At 49.0% G+C, this 18,523-nt stretch overlaps 1 protein-coding gene across 4 annotated transcripts in view; it reads right to left on the minus strand.

Annotated features, from left to right (window-relative positions):
* Positions 1–18,318, minus strand: part of ATL1 (atlastin GTPase 1) — a 36,544-nt gene extending 18,226 nt beyond the window's left edge. For 2 of the 4 annotated variants that reach the window (XM_083614253.1, XM_083614252.1), the window contains exons 1-5: positions 17,861–18,165; positions 8,723–8,970; positions 4,825–4,959; positions 3,103–3,207; positions 2,265–2,315 (exon numbers count right to left, since the gene is read on the minus strand). In XM_083614253.1, coding sequence (XP_083470379.1) covers positions 2,265–2,315; positions 3,103–3,207; positions 4,825–4,959; positions 8,723–8,970; positions 17,861–17,894 — 573 coding nt within the window. In that variant the 5' untranslated portion in view covers positions 17,895–18,165. Of the gene's footprint in view, positions 1–2,264; positions 2,316–3,102; positions 3,208–4,824; positions 4,960–8,722; positions 8,971–17,860 lie in introns of all 4 variants that reach the window. The other 2 variants (XM_083614251.1, XM_083614254.1) reach the window with 2 other exon arrangements.
* Positions 18,319–18,523: the final 205 nt, after the last annotated feature.

Below are 18,523 nucleotides of genomic sequence, written 5' to 3' on the forward strand. Positions count from 1 at the left end.
CATTAGCAGGATTATTGTAATAACCTGCAGTTTTATAAGCGAATATATTTACAGTAGATAATTAAATGAGCAAGTAAATGAACTTGGATATGCAGAAGGTTTTAAAAGATATTTAAGGAACCACTGAAAGAGGGGGAAGGAACTCAAATTTTGAAATGTTAAATGGACTGTAAAACTAATGAAATGTATAAATTTGAAAAGTACATGTATATAAAAAATTCAAGTGAGGTGGATGTGTCAGAGAAGGGGCTGTGTTGAAAAGGGGTAGAATTCAACAGAGCACAAATTGGGGAAAGTGGGGGGGGGTGAGGTATGCTCACGCCATGCTTCTTGCCCCAGAGCAGATTTAAGAGGTGTGCAGGAGGCACACAGAAGGGAAGTCCAGTTGCGCCGCCAGACCTTGTTCTACACACACGCAACTTCATTTCATCCAGCCCATTGCACTGGAACATTTGTTTCCAAGGTCGGACGGAGTCAAACATTCTTCTCATCATTGCAAGTTCAGCAGGTGATATCCAAGTAAGTCATACTCAAGAGAAGACCTGCGGCAATCAAACGCCCATTTATTTCAGAAGGTCTGTCTACTCCAAGTATGACCAACACGGGATAACAAGCTGTGTCATTGGAAGAGCACCCACCCTCTTTTGAACTATACATTTTAATATTTTAATCTGGGCTCCATGATCACTGCAGATGGTGACAGCAGGCACGAAATTAAAAGACGCCTGCTTCTTGGGAGAAAAGCAATGACAAACCTAGACAGCATCTTAAAAAGCAGAGACATCACCTTGCCAACAAAGGTCTGTATAGTTCAAGCTATGGTTTTCCCAGTAGTGATGTATGGAAGTGAGAGCTGGACCATAAAGAAGGCTGATCACCGAAGAATTGATGCTTTTGAATTCTGGTGCTGGAGGAGACTCTGGAGAGTCCCATGGACTGCAAGAAGATCCAACCGATCCATTCTGAAGGAAACCAGCCCTGAGTGCTCATTGGAAGACCAGATCCTGAAGCTGAGGCTCCAAGACTTTGGCCACCTCATGAGAAGAGAAGCCTCCCTGGAAAAGACCCTGATGTTGGGAAAGATGGAGGGCACAAGGAGAAGGGGACAGCAGAGGACGAGATGGTTGGATAGTGTTCTTGAAGCTACCAGCATGAGTTTGACCAAACTGTGGGAGGCAGTGGAAGACAAGAGGGCCTGGCGTGCTCTGGTCCAGGGGGTCACGAAGAGTCGGACATGACTAAACGACTAAACAACAACAACAACAATTTTAATCTGTAAAGGTAAAGGACCCCTAAACAGTTAAGTCCAGTTGAAATCGACTATGGGGTGTGGAGCTCATCTCCACTTTCAGGCTGAGGGAGCTTTCCAGGTCATGTGGCCAGCAGGACTAAACCACTTCTGCCACAATGAGACACCGTGACGGAAACCAGAGCTCACAGAACACCGTTTACTTTACCTTTACCTTTTTAATCTGTAAAAACAAGGAGTCTTGTGACATCTTATTATAGAGGTTTCTGAAATCATACATGGCATGGAGAAAGTGGGTGGAGTGAACTGCTAAAAGCAATAGAAGAAGCATATCTAAGCAATATATAAAACACATTTAAAAGAGCAGAACCAATAAAACAAAGCAGTAGCGGAATAAAATTAATTTGAGCGTTATTTTAAAGGAGCCTGGAAACAAGTCAAGGACCAGAAACCTCTTTTCCTACAGACAAATAAGAGAGATTCCCAGTGAGGTTCATTCAGTGTCCATTCTGTGCTTTGTTGTTGTTGTTTGGTCGTTTGGTCGTGTCCGACTCTTCGTGACCCCCTGGACCAGAGCACGCCAGGCACTCCTGTCTTCCACTGCCTTCCACACTTCGGTCAAACTCATGCTGGTAGCTTCGAGAACACTGTCCCACCATCTCGTCCTCTGCCGTCCCCTTCTCCTTGTGCCCTCCATCTTTCCCAACATCAGGGTCTTTTCCAGGGAGTCTTCTCTTCTCATGAGGTGGCCAAAGTATTGGAGCCTCAGCTTCAGGATCTGTCCTTCCAGTGAGCACTCAGGGCTGATTTCCTTAAGAATGGAGAGGTTGGATCTTCTTGCAGTCCATGGGACTCTCAAGAGTCTCCTCCAGCACCACAGTTCAAAAGCATCAATTCTTCGGCGATCAGCCTACTTCTGCCCAAACCCAAACACCATAAATGGGGGAGGGAGGAGAGAGAGAGAGAGAGAGAGAGAGAGAGAGAGAGAGAGAGAGAGAGAAGAGAGTGATATTACCTGCAAGTGCTGGAGGTCGTCTTCTTGAACATTCTGGGACAAATTGTACACCTGGATGCAAAACAACCCCACAAGCATGTAAGAATGACTGAAAGCAACCCTGGCTTCTCTTTCGTTGCCAGAATTCCACCCCACTATGGCGAGTGGGTGGGTGTCTCCCCCCTGCATGTGATCTTGTGCCTATTTCCCCAGAATCAGCAATTTTCAGAAGGGGTGAGGAGAGGCCCCCCAAATCAGCTCTAACCACTGAATTACAGACCTTCCCCTAGAAATCAGTTTACTAGACAATCAAGTGTGCCATCAATTATGCTAACTAGCCAGGTCTAATGACGTTGAAGAACTCTGCTGGAAACGGGAAGAGGAGCGGAACTGTCACAATTCACGAATTCAGCAAAGGTCAGGAAGGGAAATCATGCAAGCAAATATGAGCAGTACTCGCCAGCATTGTTTAAGTCCACAAACATTACGTAAAGAGTTACGTTATTTTCTGCATTATTTTGGGCATGGATTCCCTTCCACTGAAATGCTCTGGAGTTAATTATGTGATTACATAACGAATGACGTTCATTCCAGCCACAGTGGATTGGGAGACCAAACAGGCAGGTTTTAGAAGAAACCAAACTGCAGCCGAGCAGAAACAGCTCTGGTTGCAAGAAACACAGGACGGAGCAGAAATCACGACCCCTTGCGTCCCTTGCTGGGGCTTGGGGAGGCTGGCGGCTGTTTGCGTCCTGCTTACTAAGGTCAGCTGGTCGAACACAGAGCACCGCCCATCCTCTGCTCATGCCGTCTTCACACACAACCCCCCTCCAACCCCCAGTCCCAACATTGCAGTTACCTGGATGGAGCTGATCATGGTACTGAGAGCAAAGACGGTGGCTGAATCTCGCAGGGTTGACTGGCTGTCAAAGGTCCCCTGAGTGTCCATCAGCAGCACAGCCACCTGCAGGAGACGGAATAATAATAATAATAATAATAATAATAATAATAATTTATTATTTGTACCCCGCCCATCTGCCTGGGTTTCCCCAGCCACTCTGGGCGGCTTCCCCAGAGACCAAAAATACACTAAAATGTCACACATTAAAAACTTCCCTGAACAGGGCTGTCTTAAGATGTCTTCTGAATGTCAGGTAGTTGTTTATCGCTTTGACATCTAGTGGGAGGGCGTTCCACAGGGCGGGCACCACTACCGAGAAGGCCCTCTGCCTGGTTCCCTGTAACCTCACTTCTCGCAGTGAGGGAACCGCCAGAAGGCCCTCGGAGCTGGACCTCGGTGTCCGGGCTGAACAATGGGGGTGGAAACGCTCCTTCAGGTATACTGGGTTGAGGCCGTTTAGGGCTTTAAAGGTCAGCACCAACACTTTGAATTGTGCTTGGAAATGTCCATCATGGCCCCCAAGCTGTCTCCAGACGTCCATCGACCTCCCGTAGATACAGTATCAGCAATTAGTGACACGAGCTCCAGAAAATAGCTTGCCACATTCCAGAGCTGATGCACGCTCTATCAGCAGAATTCGCACAGCGAAAGGTGCACGCAGGAGAGCATTATTTAGAAGTTTATTCAGCGTTGGTCAGAACAAACAAAAAACATGACTGCCTGCTTCGGTCTGCTCAGGCACACAGAGAGAGAAACGAAAGCAAAGACACAACAGAAAACTTCCTGTGAACAGGAAATACGCAGACTCTGTGACTCACAAAGCCTGCTCCCTTTTAAGGTGGGACGGAAATATCCTAACATGCACAACTGCTAGTTAGTGCATGAAGGGGTTAAGGACCACAGAGTTATATTGCTAGATAGACTCGGTTAAGTCATGCCCCCTCTCCTCTGGAGAAGAAGCAAAGTTTCTTTCTACTTCCTCTCTCTCTCTCTCTCTCTCTCTCTACAGCATGTAATGAAGAAGAGTGTTTATATGCTTGCTCCCAAGCTTATAACACGTTTGAAACTATATTCTGTATTTTCTGCCCAAAAGTATTTTGTCTGTGCTTTCCTTGCTGCTGCAAGGAACAATGCATGACAGACCTTGAATCTGTAAGTAAAGCATTTTAAACTTACTTAACAGTGTGTACTCTGCACATTGCAAGAGGGGTAGAAAGAGTCAGCTGCTGTGTTCAGCTGACAGGATAAAAAGATTTAACAATCTATGTTTCCAACGCTATACTACTGCTTAACTTTTATTAGTTTAAAACACTTAATTGATGCAACAAAAAAACAGCATAAAATACAGTATAAAACGTGAAAAACAATAAATTCAGAATTCAAAAATCAATTTAGGGGGGGAATCCTTCCAATAAACATTAGACGATCCCCAGGGCTAGGTGGCTAAATTAGTCCTATCTGGGCCAGCGAGGAGACCAGGGGAGAATTACCTGTGGGATCCCAGAGCGGGTAATATTCATGAAAAGGGGAGGGGGAGGGAAGGAAGGGGAGTAAAAGATCAGGCTAAGTTCAAATTGAAAGCCGGGCGGAATAGCTCTGTCTTACAGGCCCTGCGGAAGGACGTTAAATCCTGCAGGGCCCTGGTCTCCTGGGACAGAGTAGCACCAAGGAGCTGCCCACCTTGTTCCCGTCAGGCTTGTCCACGAGGAAGACTTCGCTCCAGATCTGGATGCCTGTCGTCTCCCGCTCCGAGCCGCCTCTCCAGGAAAAGCCCGTCAGAGGCTCATTGTAGTCGCCAACCCAGTCGGCCAACTCCTGCAAGGTGGAGAGATGGCAAGCGGTAGTTGATTCTGTTAGTTCCCGTAACTGGTGGGCCAAATCAGGCCGAGATTAGCATCCTAGGTAAAGGTAAAGGGTAAAGGGACCCCTGACCATTAGGTCCAGTCGTGACCGACTCTGGGGTTGCGGCGCTCATCTCGCTTTACTGGCTGAGGGAGCCGGCGTACAGCTTCTGGGTCATGTGGCCAGCATGACTAAGCCACTTCTGGCGAACCAAAGCAGCACACGGAAACGCCGTTTACCTTCCCGCCAGAGCGGTACCTATTTATCTACTTGCACTTTGACGTGCTTTTGAACTGCTAAATTGGCAGGAGCAGGGACCGAACAACGGGAGCTCACCCCGTGGCAGGGATTCGAACCACCGACCTTCTGATCGGCAAGCCCTAGGCTCTGTGGTTTAACCCACAGCGACATCTGCGTCCCTTATTAGTATCCTACCTAGAGGCTAAACTAATCTCCCATTTTTGCTACCTGTCAAGAACTTGGCACAGGCCACAAAGCATAGCTGGAGAGTCGCTTTGTCCCAGGGTGTGTGTGTGTCACTAGATATGCAAGCCTGCATGAAAGGACAGGGGAGAGGGACTGCAGGGTGTGTGTCATCATACAAGCCGTTATTCCATGAAATATTTGCACTCGGAAAAGGATTAGTGTTAGTGCAATGGGATCTCTGCTCCCCATGAACCAAGCCCAGATCTGCTCTGGGGAGCGGAGGATCCCCCAGAATAAATTTAGAGGGAGCACTGGGGAGAATGTCCCGCTTCTCAAGGGGAAATAAGAAATGCCTTCCTTAAAGGGTAAAGGTAAAGGGACCCCTGACCATTAGGTCCAGTTGTGGCTGACTCTGGGGTTGCAGCGCTCACCTCGCTTTATTGGCCGAGGGAGCTGGCGTACAGCTTCCGGGTCAAGTGGCCAGCATGAGTAAGCTGCTTCTGGCGAACCAGAGCAGCGCACGGAAACGCTGTTTACCTTCCCGCCAGAGCGGTACCTATTTATCTACTTGCACTTTGATGTGCTTTCGAACTGCTAGGTGGGCAGGAGCAGGGACCAAGCAACGGGAGCTCACCCCGTCGCGGGGATTCGGACCGCCGACCTTCTGATCGGCAAGTTCTAGGCTCTGTGGTTTAACCCACAGCGCCACCTGCGTCCCCCCACGTTAGTGCTGTCCCAAGTACAATCCAAAGGGCTTACTTCGGAGGCTTTTCCAGTGGAAAAGTTGCCCAGGCTAAAAATAATGGGAAAAGCAGGAAGCATACCAGATCCACCGTGTTCTTTTAATTGGATGTAATATTGCATCTTTACAGTGCTGTAACGTGTCCTGGGACCTTACGGTGAAAAAATCCTGGCTGGCGTCTCTGTTGCATTTGAATGGCTTTTAGACGTGTGTTCCTGTTCTTTTTGCTTCAAATTGTTTTTATAGATACCTATAATGGCTTAAATAGATGCAAATGTTCCAGCAGCCTCGCTTCAAGTGCACAATTGTTCTGAGCATGCTTTTATTGCACTGTAAATTGTTCCGGGATGCCATGTGGACATTGATGGGTAAAAGAAATAAATCAATGACAATGAAAACACACACTACTATTACGGCTGGGAAACTGGGCCTACACGCAGATCAATAGCTCTCAAGATCTTGGCAACGTGTCTGCTTAGGGTGCCAAATGTCTGGGGCGTCCCCGGAGCTGTCAGAATAGCCCGCTGTGTTGCATTCTGAAAGCTGGACAGATCCCCTCAACATTAGGACTGGCCAGACATTTAGGAGAGCTCTGGGACAAGGAGTTGGCCCCTAGCCCACGCCCCCTAACCCAAAGAGCAGAGCCAGCCATTGCTCCTTACAGCACCTTCCCTGCTTAATAATAATAATAATAATAATAATAATAATAATAATTTATTATTTGTACCCCGCCCATCTGGCTGGGTTTCCCCAGCCACTCTGGACAGCTTCCAACAAAGATTAAAAATACACTAAAATGTCACACATTAAAAACTTCCCTGAACAGGGCTGCCTTCAAATGTCTTCTAAATGTCAGGTAGTTGTTGTTCTCTTTGACATCTGGTGGGAGGGCGTTCCACAGGGCGGGCGCCACTACCGAGAAGGCCCTCTGCCTGGTTCCCTGTAACTTGGCTTCTCACAGTGAGGGAACTGCCAGAAGGCCCTTGGCGCTGGACCTCAGTGTCTGGGCTGAACGATGGGGGTGGAGATGCTCCTTCAGGTATACAGGACCGAGGCCGTTTAACACCCAAGTGGCAAGGGCACAGCTCACGCTTCACCACCACCCCAGCAGGAGAAAGCCTGCGGGAACCATCAGGAGCATGCCAGTTCACCGGCCTCCCCATCCCCACCCTCCATTGCCTGGGACCCTTAAAAGGAAAAATTGTTGTTTTGGTACTTATTCTTGCTCTCTCTTAAATGTTTTTATGTGGAATAGTAATCCTGCTGTCTTTTTGGCAGGAAAACAAATGCATTTTATTGCTTCTGAAATGTTCAGATTTAGCATTATTTTTATTGTTGTTATTATTATTACTTTAGTATTTATTAAATGTATTTGCCACCCTTCATCCAAAGATCGCGGGGTGGTTTACAGTATAAAAGAAATTTAAAATTCAAAGCCTAAGAAAACAAACCAACCCCTCTCCAAAATATTATTATTTATTTCATAGCAGCACAGAATCGTAGCGTTAGAAGGGATCCCAAGGATCATCTAAACTCCTGCAATGCAGGAATGTCAACTAAGGCATCCATGGCATCCATCAAACCTTTGCATTGGTTTATTTCTATTTGCATTTTTCATTTCATTTCATTTATTAGTCGCTTTTCCCTGCCAGCCTGACTCAGAGTGGTTTACACACATACACAAACACATACCACACCCTAACAAACAAAAGCCCACATACGTTCATAAATAAAATCAAGAACTCATTTTAACACATTAAAGATAAAGGCCAACAGTCTGGTGAAAGAGGAATGTTTTCACCTGGTGCCTAAAGGTGTGTAGTGAGTGTAGGTGCCAGGCAAGCCTCCTTGGGGGGAGCATTCCACAAGCAGGGAGCCACCACAGAAAAGGCCCTCCAGACTGACGCAAATTTGCATTTGCACTGTTTGTGAGCTGCCTTGGGGTGCTTTTTTTTCTGCCAAAAGGAGGCGTATGAATAAATAAGAACAGAACATCTGCCCAACCCACCCATAGCTGTCAACCTTCCCTTTTTTTGCGGGAAATCCCCTTATTCCAGCACCGTTTCCCGCTGCTTCCCGCATTGTTAGATATCCCGTAGACTGTCCCCAGGACAGGTGAGGCTGCTGATCCCTTATTTTCAAATCTGAAAGTTGACAGCTATGCGAGCACCCCCCACTCAGCTCTCTTAGTCTTAATTCCCCTCGTTTACTGACGCACACCCACCAAACCCGAAAGTCAGTTGCCCTGTTGTTCTCTTTTCATTCAGCAGCCTAACATCCTATAGATAGAAGCTGTTCTTTACCCTGTTGGCGCGACTAATCCTGCTTCTATATCTTCTGCCCAAGGGCAGGAGATCAAGAAAGTGCCGGCCAGGGTGTGAATCATCCATGAGAATTTCCTTCACTCTCCTGAGGCAACCTTCTTCCGCTATTTCATCCAGCGGATTCACGGGACAGCCCATAATATAATATTGCAAGGGCAGTGGACCGATCCCAAAAGCTGATTTGGTCCTGTCCTTGTGGGGAGGCCCTGAATATGATGAATGAGGCCAGGTGGGGTCCACCTACCATGTTGTACATGTATCTCAGCATGAAGTCCATCAGGAACGACTTGCCCTTCCGGAAAGCCCCGGCCACGGAGACGGCCACGACCTCGCGGTCTCGGACGGCTTCCGAAAGCAAGATGCGGTTGAGGGCCTCTTCGTCCAGCTCAAAGGAGTGGTCATCCTTCACGATGAGCACCTGCACCGGGCGGGCCTTCCCGTCGGACTCCTCCTCCTCCGAGCTCCACTCGTAATTCTTTTCGGAGAACCCGCCTGTGTCGGAAGAGAGCAGCCCCAGGGTCAGCTCCCAGCAACAGAGGGCAGAGCTGAATCACCTCCTTCAACCACCGCCCTCCAGCTCCCATCAGCCCCAGACATCATGCCCAATGGCCAGGAATCATAGAACCGTACAGCTGCGAGGAACCCTCAAGAATCATCTAGTCCAACCCTCTGCAATTGTCATACACTGGAGGATGGATGGCGGAGGATGGAGGATGGTTGAAGGATGGATGGCGGCTAACAGATTGAGGCTGAATCCTGACAAGACAGAAGTCAGGCAGGTGAGGAGGACTCCCTGGTCCTGAATGGGGAACTGTGCCCCTGAAGGAGCAGATGCGCAGCCTGGGAGTCATTTTGGACTAACAGCTGTCCATGGAGGCACAGGTCAATTCTGTGTCCAGGGCAGCTGTTTACCAGCTCCATCTGGTGCGCAGGCTGAGACCCTACCTGCCCGCAGACTGTCTTGCCACAGTGGTGCATGCTCTAGTTATCTCTTGCTTGGATTACTGCAATGCGCTCTACGTGGGGCTACCTTTGAAGGTGACCCGGAAACTGCCATTAATCCAGAATGCGGCAGCTAGACTGGTGACTGGGAGCGGCCGCCGAGACCACATAACACCAGTCTTGAAAGACCTACAGTGGCTCCCAGTACGTTTCTGAGCACAATTCAAAGTGTTGGTGCTGACCTTGAAAGCCCTAAACGGCCTCGGTCCAGTATACCTGAAGGAGCGTCTCCACCCCCATCGTTCTGCCTGGACACTGAGGTTCAGTGCTGAGGGTCTTCTGGTGGTTCCATCCCTGAGAGAAGTGAGGTTACAGGGAACCAGGCAGAGGGCCTTCTCAGGGGTGGCGCCTGCCCTGTGGAATGCCCTCCCGTGAGATGTCAAGGCAATAAACAACTATTTTACTTTTAAAAGACAACTGAAGGCGCCCCTGTTTAGGGAAGTTTTTAATGTCTAATGCTGTATTGTTTTTGATATTCAGTTAGAAGCTGCCCAGAAACCCAGCCAGATGGGCGGGGTATAAATTATTATTATTATTATTATTGACACAACGCAGGAATCTCAACTAGAACATCCTTGACAGATGGCCATCCAGCCTCTGCTTAGAAACCTGCAAGGAAAGAGCGTCCACCACTTCTCATGGGACTTTGTTCCACTGTCTAAAAGCTCTTACTGTCAGAAAATTATTCCTGATATTTAGCCTGACTCTCTTTTGTTGGGATTTGTAGCCTAGAACACCTGGGGGAAGGTTCTAGATTCAGGTAGGTAGCCGTGTTGGTCTGATGCAGTCGAAATATAAAAAATTTTTAAAAAATTGTCCAGTAGCACCTTAGATACCAACTAAGTTTGCCTTATAGAAACCACCTAGGGACGCGGGTTGTGCTGTGGTCTACACCACTGAGCCTCTTGGGCTTGTCGATCAGAAGGTCAGTGGTTTGAATCCCCGTGATGGGGTGAGCTCCCGTCGCTCTGTCGCAGGTCCTGCCAACCTAGCAGTTCGAAAGCACACCAGTGCGAGTAGATGAATAGGTACCACTGTGGCGGGAAGGTAAATGGCGCTTCTGTGTGCTCTGGTTACCATCACGGTGTCCCGTTACACCAGAAGCGGTTTAGTCCTGCTGGCCACATGACCCGGAAAGCTGTCTGTGGACAAACACTGGCTCCCTTGGCCTGAAAGCAAGATGGGCGCCGTACCCCATAGTCACCTTTGACTGGACTTAACCATCCAGGGGTCCTTTACCTTTACCTTTAGAAACCACCTAGCCCAGGTAGCCTTCCTGGACCAGAAGTGGCTCTCTAGGATCTCGGACAAAGAAGGTCTTTTGCACCAACTGCTACCTGAACCTTATTTTAAGAAGAGACGAAAGACTGAGCCCTGGTTATTCTGTATGCAAAGTACACAGACACTCGTTTACTGAGCTATGGGCCCTCCATCCTTGCTATTCAATCTGGTTGCAAACTCACTGTCAATTATTGGTGAATTTGGCAGCATTTTAAGGCTGCTTTTGCACTGCGAGAAACCAGCCCCCGCCCTAGCATGAGCCAGCACAGAAACTGACTTCCAAGAAAGCTATTTCTGGCCCCAACTGATTCTCATTTGCCTGGAAATAAAGGGACTTGGTCCATCACACAACCCAAGACGTGCTTTCAAGCCAATCTGGTCTTCCTTTCCTTTGGTAACATCTTAGGGAATGTCACCTCTGCAATTATATCGCCCATTAAGCTGTTTGGTTTAAAAAGTCATTGGGGAAGTTTTCCTTAAATAATTTAAACAACAACAACAACAACAACACACCAAACCTGTATTTATCACATGTGGAATTTGCCACAAAGCTGAACAGAAACTTCAACCATAATAGTTGGGCATCTTTGATTTATTCCATTTATATCCCACCATTTTGTGGCACACAAAGAATCACAGCGTTGCAAGGGACAACAACCCTGTGAGGGAGGATAGGCCAAGAGGCAACGGAGCTGGCAAAACATTTCCAGTTGATGCCAGCTTCCGGGCAGGAAGGAAATACTGTTCAATCTAAGCTGTCTTCTGGGAATATTGACATTCCATTTTAGTTGAAGCTGCTGCCAAAAGGAAATTACCGGCCCATAGGACGCACCTAGTTTTTTGGGGGGGGAAATAAAGGGGGAAAAATTTATTTCCCCCCCAGGCGCGGGGCTGGGGCGGGGGATGCCCGAGCTTCCCCCGACCCCAGCCCCCAGAACAGGCTGCTATCCGCAAGCCTAGGGAGCCCGGCGGGAAGTCGCGGCGGTCTCCCCAGGCTTGCGGATATCTGTCCCCCGAGCTTGTGGGGCTGGCGGTGGGGAGAAGCGTGCTTCTCCCCAGCGCCAGCCTCCAAACCAGGTCGGGGAACAGCGGGATGGCAGCGCTCCACCTCCCCACTGTCCCCCGACCTTGTGGGGCTGCCCGATATCTGCACGAAGCCCGGGGTGCGCTGTGCAGTGCACCCCAGGCTTCGGGATGCAGGCTGCTATCCGCAAGCCTTGGGAGCCCTACGGGAACTCCCGCGGAGCTCCCAAGGCTTGCAGATAGCTTCCTGAAGCCTGGAGAGCGAGAGGGGTCGGTGCGCACCGACCCCTCTCGCTCTCCAGGATTCAGCGAAAGCCTGCATTCGCCCCATAGGACGCACACACATTTCCCCTTCATTTTTGGAGGGGGAAAAGTGCGTCCTATGGGGCAAAAAATACGGTAGCTTTGGTGAGATCGTAGCTAGCGTCCGTGGTCAGTGACAGTGAACTCCATGAATAAGTCATGTCATCATACAGTTGTAGAGTTGGAAGGGATCCCGAGGGTCATCTAGTCCAACCTCCTTAAATGCAGGAATCACAGCTAGACAAAATGAATGGACTATGCAGAAGTGGATAAAATGAAAGGAAGGATTCAAAATCTGCAGGACCAGAGATTTACAGAAGACTGGAAGAAGTATATGAACTATCTGAAGAGCAATTGTAATCAACAAATTACGCTTAGTAGGACTACAAGAAGTTTTGTAAGGAGAAATATATGAAACATTACAAAGTAGAAAAAGAATAGAGATATTAGTTATGAGATTTAAATGTAATAGGGAAAGCAAGAAATGTATGCTAAGAAATTAGATTGGAAAATTTTCAGATGAGATTGATGGAAGTCAAAAAAAAATTTATAAGATGTAAAAGTATGTTTAATTACTGTTGAAAATGATATGTTAAAAAACTAATAAAAATTTATAAAATAAAAATAAAAATAAAGCGGGATATCAAATCCAAAACTCTTCTTCTCCAAGGAAGAACAGCTCACCACTTTCTGCGATAGACTGTTCCACCGTTGAAGAGCTGGTGTGCTTCCTGGTGTTTATGCCCAAGAAGAAGTAAAGAAGAGTTTGCTGGATCAGGCCAATGGCAAATCTAGTCCAGCATCCTCTTCTTACAGTGGCCAACCAGGTGCCTCTGGGAAGCAGGACTTTTCTCTCCCGTGGTTTTTGGCAACAGGTATTCAGAATCAACGCTGCCTTTAACTCTGGAGGCAGAACACAGCTATTGGGACTAGGAGCCATGGGTAGTCTTATGCTCCACGAATCTGTCTAATCCTCTTTTAAGGCCATCCAAGCCTTACCTCTTTTTTTTATTATACATTAAGATACCTACCAATGACAAACCTAGACAGCATCTTAAAAAGCAGAGACATCACCTTGCCAACAAAGGTCCGTATAGTTAAAGCCATGGTTTTCCCAGTAGTGATGTATGGAAGTGACAGCTGGACCATCAAGAAGGCTGATCGCCGAAGAATGGATGCTTTTGAATTCTGGTGCTGGAGGAGACTCTTGAGAGTCCCATGGACTGCAAGAAGATCAAACCTCTCCATTCTGAAGGAAATCAGCCCTGAGTGCTCACTGGAAGGACAGATCCTGAAGCTGAGGCTCCAATACATGAGGCCACCTCATGAGAAGAGAAGACTCCCTGGAAAAGACCCTGATGTTGGGAAAGATGGAGGGCACAAGGAGAAGGGGACGACAGAGGACGAGGTGGTTGGACAGTGTTCTTGAAGCTACCAGCATGAGTTTGACCAAACTGCGGGAGGCAGTGGAAGACAGGAGGGCCTGGCGTGCTCTGGTCCAGGGGGTCACAAAGAGTCGGACACGACTAAGCGACTAAACAACAAGATACCTACAAACCACCTTGAACTATTTTGAGTTCAGTTACAGATAGGTAGCCGTGTTGGTCTGCCATAGTCAAAACAAAAAAATTTTTTTCCTTCCAGTAGCACCTTAAAGACCAACTAAGTTAGTTCTTGGTATGAGCTTTCGTGTGCATGCACACTTCTTCAGATACATTGAGTGTATCTGAAGAAGTGTGCATGCACACGAAAGCTCATACCAAGAACTAACTTAGTTGGTCTTTAAGGTGCTCCTGGAAGGAAAAAAAAAATTATTTTGAGTTCAAGCAGAGTTTGTTTCTACTTCTCTGCAGTATTTAAAGGAAAAGCCTGCAACTCAACAGACCCTTCTCCCCATCGCAGCTGCGTGGCTAAGGCAGGGAGGGAGGGAGTGCAGTATGGAAAGAGCTCTGTCAATCTTCACAGCTGCTCCAGAGGAATTAGCATCGGAGGACTTGCTGCAAAGACAAAATTTGCTACTTGGGGTTTGCAGTTGCTTGCAAAGTAGAAGAACATGAGTGAGGCAGGGCTGGGAGAATGGGCGATGGAGGAGTCACTCTAGCTAGCATAAAGGCTATTTTGTTTTTTTAGGAGGAAATCATTTTCTAACATTAAAAAAAGATGCACATGGCACTCGGCAGCCATATTAAGAAACACGGTTGGTTACAAATAAATCATAACCCCTTACACAACGCATTTTTTCAGTCTTTGAAGGCACTTCACATACTTGATCTCAGCACTCTCTACAAAAACAACAGGCCGAAATTACTATTTGCAGGTTGCAGATCATAGGAAATTATTATTATTATTATTATTATTATTATTATTATTATTATTATTAATTTATTTTTTTATACCCTGCCCATCTGGCTGGGTTTCCCCAGCCCCTCTGGGCGGCTTCCAACAAAGTATTAAAATACAGTGGTCTGTTAAACATTAAAAGCTTCCCTAAACAGGGCTGCCTTCAGATGTCTTCTAAAAGTCTGGTCGTTGTTGTTCTCTTTGACATCTGGTGGGAGGGCGTTCCACAGGGAGGGCACCACCACCAAGAAGGCCCTCTGCCTGGTTCCCTGTAACTTGGCTTCTCATAGCGAGGGAACCACCAGAAGGCCCTCAGCGCTGGACCTCAGTGTCCGGGCAGAATGATGGGGGGGGGGGGGAGATGCTCCTTCAGGGATACTGGGCTGAGGCCGTTTAGGGCTTTCAAGGTCAGCACCAACACTTTGAATTGTGCTGTAGAGTTGGAAGGGATCCCCAAAGGGCATCTAGTTCTTCTTAATGTTTAGTCGAGATCTTTCTTGTAATTTCAGCCCATTGGTTGGGGTCCTACCCTCTGGAGCAGCAGAAAACAAGCTTGCTCCATCTTCTATTGTGACAGCCCTTAAGATGTTTGCAGGTGGCTGTCATGTCACCTCTCAGTCCACTCCTCTTCAGGCTGAACATACCCAACTCCTTCAGCTGTTCCTCACAGTGATGAGTGGAGTCAAGAGTCTACAAACTGTGCTCCAGGACCTCTCTTGGGGGGAAGGCGGATCTGTTGCCTTTGAAAGCAGCTGGCTCTCCACAACCCAGCCACATGCAGCCTTTGTGGAGCATACTACGGGTGTTCCAGGGTCCATTTTCACTTTGGAGGAGTCTGGAACAGGGAAGACTAACTGATCTGGCCAGCGTTTCACATGATCCAGGCCATAAGGTCGTAGCCAGTGGTGGCTGGTGGTGGTTTGAGCTGGTAGGACAGAAGGCAGGGAGACCTACAATATGCAGGCAGTGACCGCCAGAACTACCCCATGAAAAGGCAGGCAGGCCAGACTGAGATTGGTGGGGCAGTGCCCTATTTGCCCTAACCATAGGCTGTATGTACCATTTTAAAAAAAGAAAAGTTCATTTGGCTGCTTCTGACACAGTTAATGTGAACCACCCTGGTCTAGGACAGCAGCTTCATTTTAAAAAATATAATACCATAGCTATTTTCCCAGTGCCTGTTCATGGAAATGCACAGAAATGAGTAATGGTTTCATATGCATTTTTATAAATTGCAAATATGTTTTTTTAAAAAAATATATATATATTTTTAAAAAATTAATAAGGGTGTTTGCCAATTCTGGATGCAGTGAACTAGACTGGTGAACCATATGCAACACTTTAGAATTTTCTTCAGCAACCCACCCCATCCCACTAGCCCTGGGGATTTGCTGTTTGATATTCTTCCCTAGCTGGTAAATCCTGGTGAGGTGCGGAAGACAGGCGGGGGGGACTGTTCCAACTGGAAAACACCACAATGGCCTTTCCCCTTCTTCATTCTGCTTCCCCTCCTCTCACCTGGAACAATGCAACACTGCACAGTCACGATGAGTCGCTTAAACTCAACTCACCTTCCCCATTTTGTACTTTGTTCTGCAAGCACAACCAGATAAAGTATCTGGAAAGCTACTGGGTGAAAAGGGAGGGGAATCCCCAATAAAGCGTTCCAATAACTGGGTGTGTGCCCCCCTTTTAAGGTAAACCCCCAGTTCCAAACCCACAATCCCACACAGTGGATCTATTCCACGTAAACCACCTCCCTTGTGCACAGTCCACCACCACCATTTTAATCAGGATTAATTAATGTGGCATTTAGAACAAGCTCCCAGTTCAGTGGTCACCACAATTGATATGGTTTGGAATCTTACCTACAACAGGTATGTGTCATAAGTGTGCATGGGATAAGGGTGTTGTGTTGTTGTTGTTTTAAATGACTGGGTAGCTAAGGAAGCGCTAGAAGATGGCACTGAGTTCCCTAGAACAAGAGACACCTTTTTTTGTTCCAGCTGCACTGACTACCAATTCATTCCTGGGCTCACTTGTCTCAGTCCTGGACTTTACATTTAAAGCTCTGAACCACAGCTGGGGAAAGTGGTACCCTCTAGATGCAGCTGGACTCCCATGTCCATCATCCCTGACCACTGGCCATGCCAGGTGGGGCTGCTGGGAGTTGGAGTCCAAGAACATCAGGTGGGCCACAGGTTCCCCACCCCGATCAATATCCTCCTTACAGCACCCAGAACAGGAAACAGCACTCCAGAAATGGTCCGACTAGTGCAGAATTAAGTCAAACTCTTGTTCCTCGTGACTCAGAAACAAAGCTTCTCTTAATGCAGCCTTAAAACTGTGTTAGCTGACTCATGTTTGACTTGTGATCAAGTGCAACCTCCAATATACCCTTCACATGAACACATCAGGGATCCCTCGTCATATTTGTTGCTTCCTCCCCAAACTTTGAATTGTCTCTGTTGGACCTCTGTTTTCTACTCCTTTCTGTCAAGGTCTGTTTTGAGCTTTATCCCAGACTCCTGTGGCGTCAGGTGCTCCTCCCAGTTCTGTGTCATCCACTAATTTCACAAGGGTTATGCGATGCCCAAAATTTCTACATAATGCTACCTTATTCCGTTAGCTGCCTGCAGCATCTCTGGATGAGAAGGCAGCCCACAAAATGCAGTAAATATACACGTGCATTAAAATTCACCCCCTTTCCTGCTGATTCAACCTCCTAGCAAACACACTGGGCACCACACCTTTTTGGCTTCGGAGAGGTCCACCAGTTCACACATTATCACAACACGCAGACACCCTGCACAAAACTCCCAAGCCTGGGGAAGGGGGCTTAGAATCCGGTGCCTCCTTGTGCAGGAAGATCACGCCTAAAATTCATGATTTAAAAAGGATCAAAACGCACCCACTCCTGCAAAAGCAACCATCACACATTATTTTAAACAGGTGGGGGGGGGGAGAGAAACACTACCTTTGGCCACCAAGGAGTGCTAATGGGCTACTAAAATGCATCTAACAGCCAGACACCCTGTTTTTGGTTTTGTTTTTTTGCAAGGCCACCCTGTCTGGACCACCGTCTTCCAATTCAGGGTTTGTTTACTTCTGACCAGGGGGAGGAGGAGAAACAATGGCTCCCCGCTCCCCACCCCTTGCATCTCTTTGGCCCCATTGTTCATCCTCTCCCTCTCCCTCTCCCTCTTCCCCCCACCCCAGCCCCACAATCTGCCAGCCGGCGGGGCTGCACCCACCCACCCTCCCTGCGCCCTGCGAGATGCGCCCCCGGGGTGGGGCCACAGCCGGGGCCGCCTGGGGGAGCAACATTGGGGATGGGCGCAGGGACGGGCGGCTCCTCCCGGCCTTCCTACTGCGCGCCCCGCTCCAGGATCGCCGGGGAAGGACGCAGGAAGCGCGGCCGGGCCAGACCTACCCCAGCTGTTCCTCTCCTTGCGGTGCTTGGCCATGATCGCCGCGCCCGGTGGCGGCGGCTGCGGCTGCCGCGTCGCAGGAAGGCGGTGGGGAGCCTGGGCCGGGCCTGGGGATGCTGCGGCGGCGGCGGCGGCGAGGCGAGGACGAGCCTGGCCGAGGGAAGCGGCGCTCAGCTGCGCATCTCCGGCGGGAGGGCGCAGGGAGTGGCGGCGCAATCCGGCTGGGGCGCAACCGCGGCTGGGCGGGGACGGGGCGCCCCCTCCGCCGGCGTCAGCCTCCGCCTGCTTCGGGCGCGCGCGCGCGTCGGGGATCGCGGGGAGGCCGCAGCGCGGGAGCACCTGCAGGCGGCGGAGGCGGCCGCGGCCACGCGCGCTTGGCGGAGGCGCCGCTCCCGGCGCGCAGCCGGCACTGCAAATGCGCCCAAGCAGCAGCAGCAGCAGCATCGCAGGGCGATCGGGACCCCTCGAGCTTCCAGGGACGCCCCTTCGGGTACCACGAGAGGCGCTTTGGGTTGTCCCCAGAGCCGGATGCAGCTCGGCTTGGCTTTTTGTTGGGACAAGGCCCTGCCCCGCGCAGCTTACAATCTGCGGTGCGCTGCCCTGCAGGAGAGGGAGGCTGGGGTCAGCAGGAAAGGACGCGCGCGCAGGTGTGAACGGCACACGCG

Source organism: Podarcis filfolensis (genome assembly GCF_964270895.1).
Source record: "Podarcis filfolensis genome assembly, chromosome: 1".
In the NCBI taxonomy this organism is placed as follows: domain Eukaryota; kingdom Metazoa; phylum Chordata; class Lepidosauria; order Squamata; family Lacertidae; genus Podarcis; species Podarcis filfolensis.